This window comes from Bufo bufo, chromosome 3 (genome assembly GCF_905171765.1).
Source record: "Bufo bufo chromosome 3, aBufBuf1.1, whole genome shotgun sequence".
Classification (NCBI taxonomy): domain Eukaryota; kingdom Metazoa; phylum Chordata; class Amphibia; order Anura; family Bufonidae; genus Bufo; species Bufo bufo.
The window spans coordinates 160,194,059-160,208,401 of NC_053391.1; the positions used below are offsets into that span (position 1 = coordinate 160,194,059).

Below are 14,343 nucleotides of genomic sequence, written 5' to 3' on the forward strand. Positions count from 1 at the left end.
TTTTTCTTTGAGGAATAGGACCTTTGATGACGTCACTGCGCTCATCACATGGTCCATCACATTATCTTTTACCACGGTGATGGATCATGTGACGGACCATGTGATGAGCGTAGTGACGTCACCACAGGTACTTTTCCTGTGCACAGCAAAGATGAAGACAGAAGAGAAGCCGGGCTGCGCGAACAAGTGGATTAAGGGGAGTTAATAATTTTTTTTTAACCCCTCCAGTCCTATTGAACTAAGCATTCTGTATTCAGAATGCTATTATTTTTCCTTATAACCATGTTATAAGGGAAAATAATAATGATCGGGTCTCCATCCCGATCGTCTTCTAACAACCGTGCGTGAAATATAGAACATGCTGCAATTTTCACGCAACGCACAAGTCATGCGTGAAAATCACCGCTCATGTGCACAGCCCCATAGAAATGGATGGGTCCGGATTCAGTGCGGGTGCAATGCGCTCACCTCACGCATTGCACCCGCGCGGAAAACTCGCCCGTGTGAAAGAGGCTTTAACGACAGGTGAAATAAACTTTAGGAAACCTGTCATGATGCGTATGTAGTTCTATTTGTGAGCCGCATGGTACAGAGCAGGAGGAGCTAAGCCGATGGGTATATAGTTTAGACACTTTATAGATAAAGATTTAGCTGTGTCTGTGTGTCTCGAAGATAAGGATTCAGCTGTGTCTGTGTGTCTCAAACATAAAGAGTCAGCTGTGTGTATGTGTGTGTCTCGGAACAGAGCTCACGTCAAACACACATTGCTGCGGTGTAGGAAAGTGGGACCAGACACACTTTGCTGTAGGGTAGGTGTGTCATTAGAAGACACTTCAGATACAGTTGCAAGAAAAAGTATGTGAACCCTTTGGAATGATATGGATTTCTGCACAAATTGGTAATAAAATGTGATCTGATCTTCATCTAAGTCGCAACAATAGACAATCACAGTCTGCTTAAACTAATAACACACAAAGAATTAAATGTTACCATGTTTTTATTGAACACACCATCTAAACATTCACAGTGCAGGTGGAAAAAGTATGTGAACCCCTAGACTAATGATATCTCCAGGAGCTAATTGGAGTGAGGTGTCAGCCAACTGGAGTCCAATCAATGAGATGAGATTGGAGGTGTTGGTTACAGCTGCCCTGCCCTATAAAAAACACACACCAGTTCTGGGTTTTCTTTTCACAAGAAGCATTACAAGAAGCATTGCCTAATGTGAATGATGCCTCGCACAAAAGAGCTCTCAGAAGACCTACAATTAAGAATTGCTGACTTGCATAAAGCTGGAAAGGGTTATAAAAGTATCTCCAAAAGCCTTGCTGTTCATCAGTCCGAGGTAAGACAAATTTTCTATAAATGGAGAAAGTTCAGCACTGCTGCTACTCTCCCTAGGAGTGGCCGTCCTGTAAAGATGACTGCAAGAGCACAGCTCAGACTGCTCAATGAGGTGAAGAAGAATCCTAGAGTGTCAGCTAAAGACTTACAAAAGTCTATGGCATATGCTAACATCCCTGTTAGCGAATATACGATACGTAAAACACTAAACAAGAATGGATTTCCTGGAAGGATACCACAGAGGAAGCCACTGTTGTCCAAAAAAACATTGCTACGCGTTTACAGTTTGCACAAGAGCACCTGGATTTCCACAGCAGTACTGGCCAAATATTCTGTGGACAGATGAAACCAAAGTTGAGTTGTTTGGAAGAAACACACAACACTATGTGTGGAGAAAAAGAGGCACAGCACACCAACATCAAAACCTCATCCCAACTGTGAAGTATGGTGGTGGGGGCATCATGGTTTGGGGCTGCTTTGCTGCATCAGGGCCTGGACGGATTGCTATCATCAAAGGAAAAATGAATTCCCAAGTTTATCAAGACATTTTGCACTAGGACTTAAGGCCATCTGTCCACCAGCTGAAGCTCAACAGAAGATGGGTGTTGCAACAGGACAACGACCCAAAGCATAGAAGTAAATCAACAACAGAATGGCTTAAACAGAAGAAAATACGCCTTCTGACGTGGCCCAGTCAGAGTCCTGACCTCAACCCGATTAAGATGCTGTGGCATGACCTCAAGAAAGCGATTCACACCAGACATCCCAAGAATATTGCTGAACTGAAACAGTTCTGTAAAGAGGAATGGTCAAGAATTACTCCTGACCATTGTGCACGTCTGATCTGCAACTACAGGAAACGTTTGGTTGAAGTTATTGCTGCCAAAGGAGGTTCAACCAGTTATTAAATCCAAGGGTTCACATACTTTTTCCACCTGCACTGTGAATGTTTACATGGTGTGTTCAATAAAAACATGGTAACATTTAATTCTTTGTGTGTTATTAGTTTAAGCAGACTGTGATTGTCTATTGTTGTGACTTAGATGAAGATCAGATCACATTTTATGACCAATTTGTGCAGAAATCCATATAATTCCAAAGGGTTCACATACTTTTTCTTGCAACTGTATATGTGCATGAGATGAGCTCTGTTCCAAGACATACAGACACAGCTAAATCCTTATCTTCGATACACACAGACACAGCTGAATCCTTATGTTCAAGACAAACACACACACAACTGAATCCTTATCTTCGGGACACACAGACGCAGCTGAATCCTTATCGCTAATCTGTATAAACTATACGTCCATCTGCTGATTTGTCACAGTGAACCTTGATTTCACAGTCACTAGATTACATTTTATTACCTGTCTTGTGGTGGTGTGCCTCCTCCAAGCTTAGCTATTGTCGTATAAATATCCATGAGACTTGTTGGTTTATCAACAACAGTATTTGCAGGAAGAACACCTGGCCAACGAAGGATTCCTGGCACTCGTATCCCACCTTCCAGTCCTCCCATACCTTTACCACCTAGGGTGTGTACAGACCAGAGGAATATGTATGTACAGCTGGATAATTAGATGAGTGACATGTAATCATAAACACTTGAAAAGCATAGCATAGAGCAGAGGTGCCCACTTTTTTTGAACAAATGTATGAACAGATAAGGCTACTTTCACACTGGCGTTTCTGGGTCCGCTTGTGAGATCTGTTTCAGGGCTCTCACAAGTGGCCCAAAACGGATCAGTTAAGCCCCAATGCAGAATGCATCAATTTGGCTGCGTTTGGTCTTCGTTGCGTTTTTTAGATGGTCACTAAAACGCAGCTTGCAGAGTTTTGGTGACCGCCTGACTATGCGGACCCTAAACGGATCCGTCCGGACTTACAATGTAAGTCAATGGGGATGGATCCATTTTTCACTGACACAATATGGTGCAATTGAAAACGGATCCGTCCCCCATTGACTTTCAATGTAAGTCAAGACGGATCCGTTTTGACTTGGACTTTTTTTTTTTATGAATAATGCAAACGGATCCGTTATGAACGGATACAAGCGTTTGCATTATTGGTGCGGATCCGTCTGTGCAGATACAAGACGGATCCGCACCAAAGTGTGAAAGTAGCCTAAGCCAAAGACAAATTGTAAAATATATTCTGTAGAGCTATAGTATAATTTGTGCTATACATTTGGAAGAACAGGCCACAGACCATAGATGCCCCCATAAAGGTGACAAAGGGACTACTCTACACCAGTTCCTTGTCTCTTGGACCAATTCCCATTCACTTGTTTGCTAACAGTGATAAATGCAAAATATGTTAGGGTGTGATCATTGGGACCTCCACCGATTGTAAGTAACCACCTCCCACACACATGTTTAGCCCAGCGGCAAAACCATAGAAGGATTCTGAATGAAGCAATAGTTGAGTAGACACCCTGCCACTCCATTCAAAGTCTAATGCACTGACAGAAACAGTAAAGAGCTGTTCTCATCCTGATTACCATTAACTGTCATTCCGTTTAAATGGCTTCTAGGAATCGTCTTGAGGGTAGGGAGACAGGGGACCAGGGTCTGCTGTTCTGGAAATCAATGGTTGTCCCAGCAGTTGGACCTATACAACCATAACATTTATCACCCTTTCAAGAGATAGGTGACAAATATTTCAGGCTCAATTGCCTCCTTTAAAGATATGGTCTTTTTGTGAACCTTCGCATAAACAATGTTCAATGTATATAAAAAATTGATTAGTTTTCCTTACCTCTATAAATTCCATTGCTACCCCTCAGTTGACTTCCTTCCATTCCTTCCAAGTATGCACCATGGTCAGATGCGAAGTAAGTCAGTGTGTTGTTTATTAAACCTTCTTGATCAATCGACTCAAGAATTTGCCCTGTAATGTGGATGGAAATAAAAATGCTAGTATGTCTATTATGTAATTAACACTTGACTGCTCCTTCATTCAAAGTCATCATCACCAAGAACATGCAGAGGTCGGGGGAATCAAAACATCTGTTCTTGTGATTGGAGGGAGTCAAACATTTATCACCATTTTTTTGGATAGGAGTTAAATGTCCTTTGTAAGATAACCCTTCAGTATGGAACTTCACCAAAGATACCGATTAGCAACATATTTGTCATCAACAGGCTCTAGGACATCTACTGCTGACTAGGTATGAGCGAACCCGTGGATGTTCGTGTTCGGCTGGTTCGGCCGTACTTTGGTCCATAGTTTGTTTCGGGGACCCAAACTTGACCCTGTACCCCATAGAGGTCAATGGAGACCCAAACTTTGGCGCTGTAAAATAGCTATAAAATAGTTAGGGCTAGAGGGCTGCAAAAGGAAGCAAAAGCAGGACAAATGTGGATAGGGAAATGACTTAAAACAACATATAATAGAAAGAATAAAAAATTATAATCTTGAACTAGGAGGCCGAAATCCAAGTGGAGAAGGTGGCTTTTTATTTATTTATTTAATTTTTATTTGGGTAGGCCCCAAAACATTAGGAAATGGCAAAGAGAACGAACTGTGCTGGAGTATAAAAATGGCTGGGTGCGGCCGGTATACTTCTCTACTCTGCCAATATAACAAATCATTGTCTTAAACCAGCTAATAATCTTAAACCAGGAGGTGAAGGTTCTTAGTGGAAGAGGAGGTGGACATGGTGGTCTAGGTGGAATAGGCGGAGGTGGTAGCCAACACTGTTTTTGTAGTTTTTTTTGTTGTTTTTTTTTTTCTTTCATTTTTTTATTTGAGGAGGCCCCAAAACATTAGAAAATGGCAAACAAAACAAGCAAACTGAGCTGGAGTGTAACAATGGCTGGGTGCGGCAGCTATGCTTCTCTACTCTGCCCAAGGTACAGACCAGTCCTGTGGGATGCATGCCTGGTTCATTTTAATGAACGTGAGCTTGTCTACTTTAGCTGTGGACAGGCAGAGGCACCTGTACATGATCACACCCCCTGCCGTGCTAAACACACGTTAGGACAATACACTTGCCGCAGGGTAGGCCAGCACCTCCAAGGAGTAAAGGGCATGTGTCCAATTTGGAGACCCAGAAGTTAAATGTGGCAGACCCATCAGTCAGAACGTGCAGACGTGTGGACACATACTCTTCCACCATGTTGCTGAAACGCTGACTCCTGCTAAGACGGTCTGTATAAGATAGTGGTGCTGGATGTTGTGGTGTGCTGATGAAGGTTTTCCACATTTTGGCCATGCTAACCTTCCCTTCTGAGGTGGCACCAGTGCCCCAGCTGCGTTGGCAACTTAATCCTCCACCTCATGCTTCCACTGAGCCCTGGTGTCAGGTGGGAACACCGTCAGTAGAGCGTCTAACAGCGTGAGCTTGTATTCACTCATCTTCCGATTACGCTCCAGTGATGGAAGTAAGGACAGCATGTTGTCCTTGTAATGGGGATCCAGCAGGGTGGCCACCCAGTAATTACCACTGGTAACAATCCGGCCAACTTGATGGTCGTTGCGCAGGCACTGCAGCATGTACTTGCATGTGTGCCAGGCTGCCCAGAGGCAATGACAAATTGTCCTCATTGAGAGGTGTATTGTCTGTGTCCTCTGTATCCCCCCAGCCACGCTCCACTGATGCCCATGAGCTGCTTTGGGTACCACCCTGCTGTGAACATGGTTCCTCCTCCTCCTCGTTATCTTCCAAAACTGTGCCCTGGCTGGACAGTTGAGTACCTGGCCACTGTTGGTGCAGGATCCCACCTCCAATTTTAGACCTAAAATTACTGGGTATACCAAATCAGGAGATCATCACAGCTACATATAGAAAACCCATCTCAGGTAATACAATTCTTCATGCAGGTACATTCCATCCAAAACATACTTTGAAAGCTATTCCCACTGGTGAATTAATCAGAGCCAAACATAATTGCAGCACAGAAAAAACCTACCAATGTGAACAGAAAGCTATACTCAATAGATTGTCAGTCAGGGGTTACCCTAATTGGATGCTAAAACAAGCCACTGCCCGTGTTAACAAGCTAGACCTCATTCACACGTCCGAGGAACACGGTCCGTGAGATACCGGACTGGCATCCTGCTTAGTGCAGGAGCGCACAACGTCATTGGTTGCTATGACGCTGTGCTAGAGCGTGTCAATTTAGAGGAGAAAAATAAAAAATGTGGGATTTATGTAAATGAGGGGTACAAAAATGTGCCTTTTGATGTGTAATATCGTAATTTAAAAGGTTTTTCGTTATTTGATAAACATTTAGCTTGGTAAATTTGTGCTTGATTATAATGTATATTCAAATTTCCGAAAAAATTGAATAAATTAATATAAACTCCACAAAAATTTGCTCAAAAAGTTGTTTAATGAAGTGAAACAATTTTATTTATATTCTGTCTCTATTATCAAACACTGAAAACACATTGTAATTTTTTTTTATAAAGCTTCAACCAACAATATTCATCAAATCTTGCTTTGATTCATTCCTAGACATCATTCTTCTGCTTGCTTCCTGGCCTCTAATGAATCCTTCTCGTTTCTCATGAGTATACACTTTGCCAGAAGCCTCTGTTACTTGTTTCACACACCTCTCTATGGACTGTCTATGACATGGCCACTTTGGAACTTGCATTGGCTCTTGAACAAACTTTCATATTTCTGATATTTTGAGTTTACAAGTGGAGGTTCATATACTTTTTCTGACCAGTCTATCAGTTCCAAAAGTGAAGTTGCATTTGGATTTACTGCAGGTGTTTTCCTAGGCCGAACAGATAGGTCTCCTGGTGTATCATCATCTTCATTCCTTAATTCAATTATCTTCTGGACCCCTGCTTTCCTTTCTTCTTGGTCTACCGAGCATAAAAGTGTCTGAAGCACCATTTCACTAAATGCGAACCACGATGAACGTTGGATTGTTTGCAAAACAATATCTGCTAGTGCCTTCTGGGATTTTAGGAGCTTAAATTGATAAAGAATGTGGCGGGTTCCTTCCACCCAAGATAATTTTGATTTGATTGTAAACCAGCAGGGATAGTATACGCCAACAATGTATTCCACAAGCAGTTGCAACGTCTTCAAGTTGTTGCCTTTAAGGCCATGTTTTGAAACCCATATGCGACAAATAGGGAAGGCTGAATACTCGTACGGTCTTTATATTCTCCTCCCACCTATTCACCTGTGCACGTGCAGTTCCGGTGCAAAGAGCTGAACCTGCGCGCTGACTCAAGCCTCCAGGAGCTCACTTGGGTAAGTTCCCTACCTCTTTGCAACACGGCCGGCCCGCATACAGCACACCAGTAAGTATGGCTACAACACACCGCCAGCTCCTTACACGTGGTGCGGCCCAAACAGCGCGGCCATGCACCACAGTCTGCCCCCTGTTTCAGGATGCCGGCCCGGTCGCTGTCCACAGGGAAACTTCACGGAGTCCGACACAGCATGGCCGACCCGCCCCAAGACCTCCCCGATCCAGGACAAAGTAGCGGCAGCCGCCTGTTTTCTTTTTTTTTTTTGTAAATTCTTTATTTAAGGTTTTTCATTTTCATTTTCATTTCCAATTACCAAGCATAAAACAGAGAATGAACTGAGTTCACAGAATAGGGTGAAAATATAACAAATGGCAATTGTTAAGCAAAGAAGCATAGTACCCATTGGAATACCACGCCGACATATGTGGAACAATTTGAATAAACTGGATCACAGACAGGCAAATAATGGATAAAAAAAAAAGAGGGGGAAAGGATGCAATTATTAAAGAGAAAGGAAAGGGGAGGGGAGGGGAAGAGGGAGAGGAAAGACATCAACAGACCTCACTCTCACGGCTGTGATAGAAGTGTTCTGCATTCTGCGGAATCATAGAATTCCAACCAATGGCTCCAAGTTTTAGTAAACCTCTTCTCAGTGTGTCTTAATGAGGAGGTGAGATCTTCCATTCTCATGGTCTCCTGGATTTTGTTGATCCACATGGAAACAGAGGGAAAAGATGATTGCCTCCAGAGAGACGGGATACAAGCTCTCGCAGCGTTTACTAGATGTCTTACCACAGACCTTTTGTAGGAGGAGAGAGGAATCTCGCACTGATGGAGCAGGAAGAAACCAGGCGTCTTAGGGAGAGTATATGAGGTAAATTTAGATGTAATTGACCACACCGAATCCCAAAAACCCGAAAGACAAGGACAGCTCCAGAATGTGTGTAGAATAGTGCCTCTTTCTGAGCCACAGCGCCAACATAAAGGCGAGGTTTGCGGAAAAATGGAGTGAAGTCTAGTAGGGACCCTATACCAACGGGACATCAGTTTGAAACCAGCTTCCTGGGCATTGCTGGCAATCGATGTTTTGTGAATGCATGTATATAATCTTAGTCTTTGTTCCGATGAAAGTGTGGAATCTAGATCCGCTTCCCATTGAGTGATAAAGTTGGGAGGGGATTGATTGGTCGAATTAAGTAGTAGGTTGTACATTCGAGAAAGGGTGCGTCTCGACACACCTGATTGGTCACATAGAAACTCAAAGTCTGTCTTGTCACGGACATAGGACTCTGCTGGAGGGAGAGTGGCCATGAAATGTTTAAGTTGACGAGACTGCCAGGGATTAATGGTAGGTATACCAGACATCTCTGAGATTTGTTGTGGGGAAAGCCACAAATTCGAGGCGATCAGATGATGGGCCCTGAATTTGTTGCAGTTCACCAGAGCACGAAAAGGACCACGTTCCATCCCAGGGGGAAATTGTGGATTACCCAACAGAGGGAACATAGGAGAGGGGGAAGGAGAGATGTTGGGGTGATTCTGAATTGAGGAGAAAACCTTCAGGGAGGGGCCTATGGTCGGGTGCAAACGGGCATCTAGTGGTATGTGGGTGGCCAACCATGGAGTAGCAGACAGAGGAGTAGACAGAAAAGATTGTTCGACCGAGATCCATTGTTTATAGGCTTTGTGTCGACACCAGTCTACAATTCTAAGGAGGTGAGATGCTCTGTGGTATGAAATAAAGTCAGGTAGCCCTAGTCCTCCTTCCAATTTGGGTCGAAAAAGTGTCGACCTAGCTATTCTGGACGGTTTGCCAGCCCAGATAAATTGAGACAACATTTTCAAAAGATTGTGAAAAAAGAGTCTAGGAATATGGACCGGAAGGGCTTGAAAGAAGTAAAGGATTTTTGGTAATATGTTCATTTTAAAGATAGAAATCCTACCAAACCATGAAAACGTGTTTTTATGCCACCTGTCTAGGTCAGACTTTATGGTCTGGAGAAGAGGCGGGTAGTTAACCTGGTAAAGGTCAGAGAGTGTAGGGGTCAAGAGTATTCCAAGGTACTTTAGCGACGAGCGTGCCCATTTATAGGGGAAGTTCTCAGAAATTGACGTGACCGTGGCAGACGGGAGATTAATGTTTAAGGCTTCAGATTTCTGATAATTAATCTTAAAGTTTGAAAGGTGGGCATATATTTTAAGCTCCCGCATCAGATTTGGGATGGTAACCCTTGGGTTGGTAAGGAAAAATAGGAGATCATCAGCGTAATCCAGAAATATCGGGGTTCCCCCTTATGTGACACAGAAGCGGCTCTAGGCATAGTACAAATATTAGAGGGGAAAGGGGGCAACCCTGTCTCGTTCCATTGCGGATGGACAGGGGCGAGGAAAATTGGCCATTCACTTTGACAACTGCCGTGGGATTGGAATAAAGATTAATAATTCTAGACATCATCTTCTCTCCTAGTCCAATATGACGTAGGGTCTCAAACATGAATTTCCAATTAACCCTGTCAAATGCCTTTTCGGCGTCAGTTGACAGGATTAATGTCGGGATCTTAGAAGTAACAGCTTGATAAATCATGTTTATTGCTCTCATCGTATTGTCTCGGGCCTCTCTTAAGGGTAAGAACCCAGTTTGGTCTGGATGAATTAATTTTTGGAGATGAGGCAGGAGGCGTGAAGCAAGTATTTTCGAGAACAATTTTAGGTCCACGTTAATTAGTGAGATGGGACGGTAGCTTTGGCATTGTGTAGGGAGCCGCCTGTTTTCATGCAATGGCTGCAGCTGTCCGCAAGGAGTGGGGGGCAGGTTTTTTTCAGGCTCCCACCTGGCCCTCTCCTCCAGTAGTGCCAGGCGCCCCTTCCTCCGCTGTGTCTCTGCATGCGCCGCTGCCCGTGTCCCCACATTCCCAAAGCCCGTTACTGTCACTCACCGCTGCGTGCACATCCCAGGGTGGAGCTCTATCGCCACCCAGTGGACATGTTTGGGAATGCATCCAAAAAATAAAACAAACGGTCACGTTACAGGCTCACTTTGCTCAAGTAAAAAAAATTCCTACAGGTTACGTCACCAGTCTCCTGTTTGTTTTAACATCAATGCCTAGCCGGTCCCTCTTCCAGGCCCACGTTGCAAAAATAATAATTAATGTCTAGCCGGTCTCGGTTCTAGGTTTACGTTTTGTAAATCAATGTCGCAGCCGGGTACGTTTCCAGGCTCACGTTTGTTGAATTTATGTTACTGCCGGGTACGTTCCAGGCTTACATTGTTAAATTATTGTTGCAGCCGGGTATTTCTCCAGGCTCATGTTTGTTAAATTAATGTTGCAGCCGGGTACGTTCCAGCCTTACGTTTGTTAAATTAATGTTGCAGCCGGGTACGTTTCCAGGTATACGTTTGTTAAATTAATGTTGCAGCCGGGTACGTTTCCAGGCTTACGTTCGTTAAATTAATGTTGCAGCTGGGTACGTTTCCAGGCTTACGTTTGTTAAATTCATGTTGCAGCTGGGTACGTTTCCAGGCTTACGTTTGTTAAATTAATCTTGCAGCCGGGTACGTTCCAGGCTTACGTTTGTTAAATCAATGTTGCAGCCGGGTATGTTCCAGGCTTACGTTTGTAAGATCAATGTTTCAGCCGGTTACGTTTCCAAGCTCAGGTTTTTTGTCAAAATCAATGTCTGGTCGCTCACGTTTTTTCCAGTACCCACGTTGTCATGTCAATATCTAGCCAGTCACGTTCCAGGCCCACGTCGGTCAAACATACCACCTCCTTTGGCCCGTTTTTTCACGCAGCCATGTTTGTCATTTCATAGCCTTCCGTCATTTAACTTCACTATCACATTCCATCCACCAGTGCCCCACCTTAGGTACATCATTCACCAGGGTTATACATGTCGGCTGTTTTTTGTTTCACACCCCCTTCTCATTCAAGAAAAATCACAGCCGGTGTTGTCACTCAGGTTTCGGTTTCCTGAAACCTATCACCCCAGTAAGGCAGGTCGACAGGCCCCCTTTTTTAAGACTTTGCTCTGGTTCATGACGTTATATTTTTCTCCTGCTATGTACTTCTCAAGCTTCCTCATCATCTACCTATCATCTGGCATGTCCAGACCACATTCGTAGTCGTTCAGGCTTACGGTCATTTCCCTTACGGCATCCGTGCTTTCAGGTTTAGGCAATCCAGATCCAGGTAAAAAAAAAAAAGGTTAATACCTCTTCACACACCGTGCCTGCTCGCTGGCACGTCATACCAAATTCACCACCTTTCCACGAATTCTTCTCTTCGCATTTCGGTGCTTTGACATTTCGGGTTCTTTCGACAATAATCGCTTGGCTTCGTTCTGCAGTGTAATCATGTCACAACTGTCTGACATCGAAGACACACTTTTGGTCCCAGAAACAGCAGTTTCACAACCCACAAGCAACTTGTCTTTAAGGAGCTGGACGATCCCCAAACTGATCGCCAAATTGAACAGAAGAGGGATCCGTCATCCAGCATCCGCCCGGAAGGCAGAGTTGTACAGGCTTCTGGTTACAGACTCAGCCGTTCCAGCGGTTGAGCAGGTTCCTATGTCCACAATACAACTTTCTCTGGTGCAGTTGCATTCTGCCATTAACAAAATCTCCAGCTCAGTCATCGACATACAGAACAGACTGCTCACAGTGGAAGCTAGGGCCCCCGCTTCCAGCTGTCCAGCCTCACCCATCCCAGGTCCCTCTGCTTCCCACTCACTCTCCCCAGGTAGGTTCTCTGGGGCCCCCGACATGAAATTATTTAGGTGGAAAAACAAATTTAATTCAGCTTTCAGTGCTGCAGTTATATGTGGTAAAATCTTTTGTGATGTATTTCGGTGGAAAGAAATTGTATTTAGCATTCAGCGCTGCACTTATATGCGGTAAAATCTTTTGTGACTAATTTCGGTGGAAAAACAAATTTCATGCAGCGTTCAGCGCTGCAGTTATATGTGGTAAAATCTTTTGTGAATTATTTCGATGAAAAAACTAATTTCATGCAACATTCAGCGCTGCAGTTATACAGTCAGGTCCATAAATATTGGGACATCGACACAATTCTAAAATTTTTGGCTCTATATACCAACACAATGGATTTGAAATTAAACGAACAAGATGTCCTTTAACTGCAGACTGTCAGCGTTAATTTGAGGGTATTTACATCCAAATTAGGTGAACGGTGTGGGAATTACAACAGTTTGCATATGTGCCTCCCACTTCTTGAGGGACCAAAAGTAATGGGACAATTGGCTTCTCAGCTGTTCCATGGCCAGGTGTGTGTTATTCCCTCATTATCCCAATTACAATGAGCAGATAAAAGGTCCAGAGTTCATTTCAAGTGTGCTATTTGCATTTGGAATCTGTTGCTGTCAACTCTCAAGATGAGATCCAAAGAGCTGTCACCATCAGTGAAGCAAGCCATCATTAGGCTGAAAAAACAAAACAAACCCATCAGAGACATAGCAAAAACATTAGGCGTGGCCAAAACAACGGTTTGGAACATTCTTAAAAAGAAGGAACGCACCAGTGAGCTCAGCAACAGCAAAAGACCCGGAAGACCACGGAAAACAACTGTGGTGGATGACCGAAGAATTATTTTCCTGGTAAAGAAAACACCCTTCACAACAGTTTTCCAGATCAAGAACACTCTCCAGGAGGTAGGTGTATGTTTGTCAAAGTCAACAATCAAGAGAAGACTTCACCAGAGTGAATACAGAGGGTTCACCACAAGATGTAAACCATTGGTGATCCTCAAAAACAGGAAGGCTAGATTAGAGTTTGCCAAACGACATCTAAAAAAGCCTTCACAGTTCTGGAACAACATCCTATGGACAGATGAGACCAAGATCAACTTGTACCAGAGTGATGGGAAGAGAAGAGTATGGAGAAGGAAAGGAACTGCTCATGATCCTAAGCATACCACCTCATTAATGAAGCATGGTGGTGGTAGTGTCATGGCGTGGACATGTATGGCTGCCAATGGAACTTATTCTCTTGTATTTATTCATGATGTGACTGCTGACAAAAGCAGCAGGATGAATTCTGAAGTGTTTCGGGCAATATTATCTGCTCATATTCAGCCAAATGCTTCAGAACTCATTGGACGGCGCTTTACAGTGCAGATGGACAATGACCCAAAGCATACTACAAAAGCAACCAAAGAGTTTTTAAGGGAAAGAAGTGGAATGTTATGCAATGGCCAAGTCAATCACCTGACCTGAATCTGATTGAACATGCATTTCACTTGCTGAAGACAAAACTGAAGGGAAAATGCCCCAAGAACAAGCAGGAACTGAAGACAGTTGCAGTAGAGGCCTGGCAGAGCATCACCAGGGATGAAACCCAGCATCTGGTGATGTCTATGTGTTCCAGACTTCAGGCTGTAATTGACTGCAAAGGATTTGCAACCAAGTATTAAAAAGTGAAAGTTTGATTTATGATTATTATTCTGTCCCATTACTTTTGGTCTCTTAACAAGTGGGAGGCACATATGCAAACTGTTGTAATTCCTACACCGTTCACCTGATTTGGATGTAAATACCCTCAAATTAAAGCTGACAGTCTGCAGTTAAAGCACATCTTGTTCGTTTCATTTCAAATTCATTGTGGTGGTGTATAGAGCCAAAAATGTTAGAATTGTGTCAATGTCCCAATATTTATGGACCTGACTGTATGTGGTAAAATCTTTTATGAATTATTTTGGTGGAAAAACAAATTTCCACCTTCTCCATTAACTGCCTCCTCTCTTCATTCTCATCCTCAAC

General features: G+C 43.5%; 1 protein-coding gene across 1 annotated transcript in view; it reads right to left on the reverse strand.

The window, feature by feature from the left end:
- LOC120994873 (arylsulfatase H-like) overlaps positions 1 to 14,343 on the reverse strand; it is a 156,092-nt gene that overhangs the window by 6,347 nt on the left and 135,402 nt on the right. Inside the window, exons 7-8 of the mRNA XM_040423745.1 lie at positions 4,105 to 4,236; positions 2,715 to 2,877 (exon numbers count right to left, since the gene is read on the reverse strand). Of these exons, the coding sequence (XP_040279679.1) occupies positions 2,715 to 2,877; positions 4,105 to 4,236 (295 nt within the window). The remainder of the gene's footprint in view (positions 1 to 2,714; positions 2,878 to 4,104; positions 4,237 to 14,343) is intronic.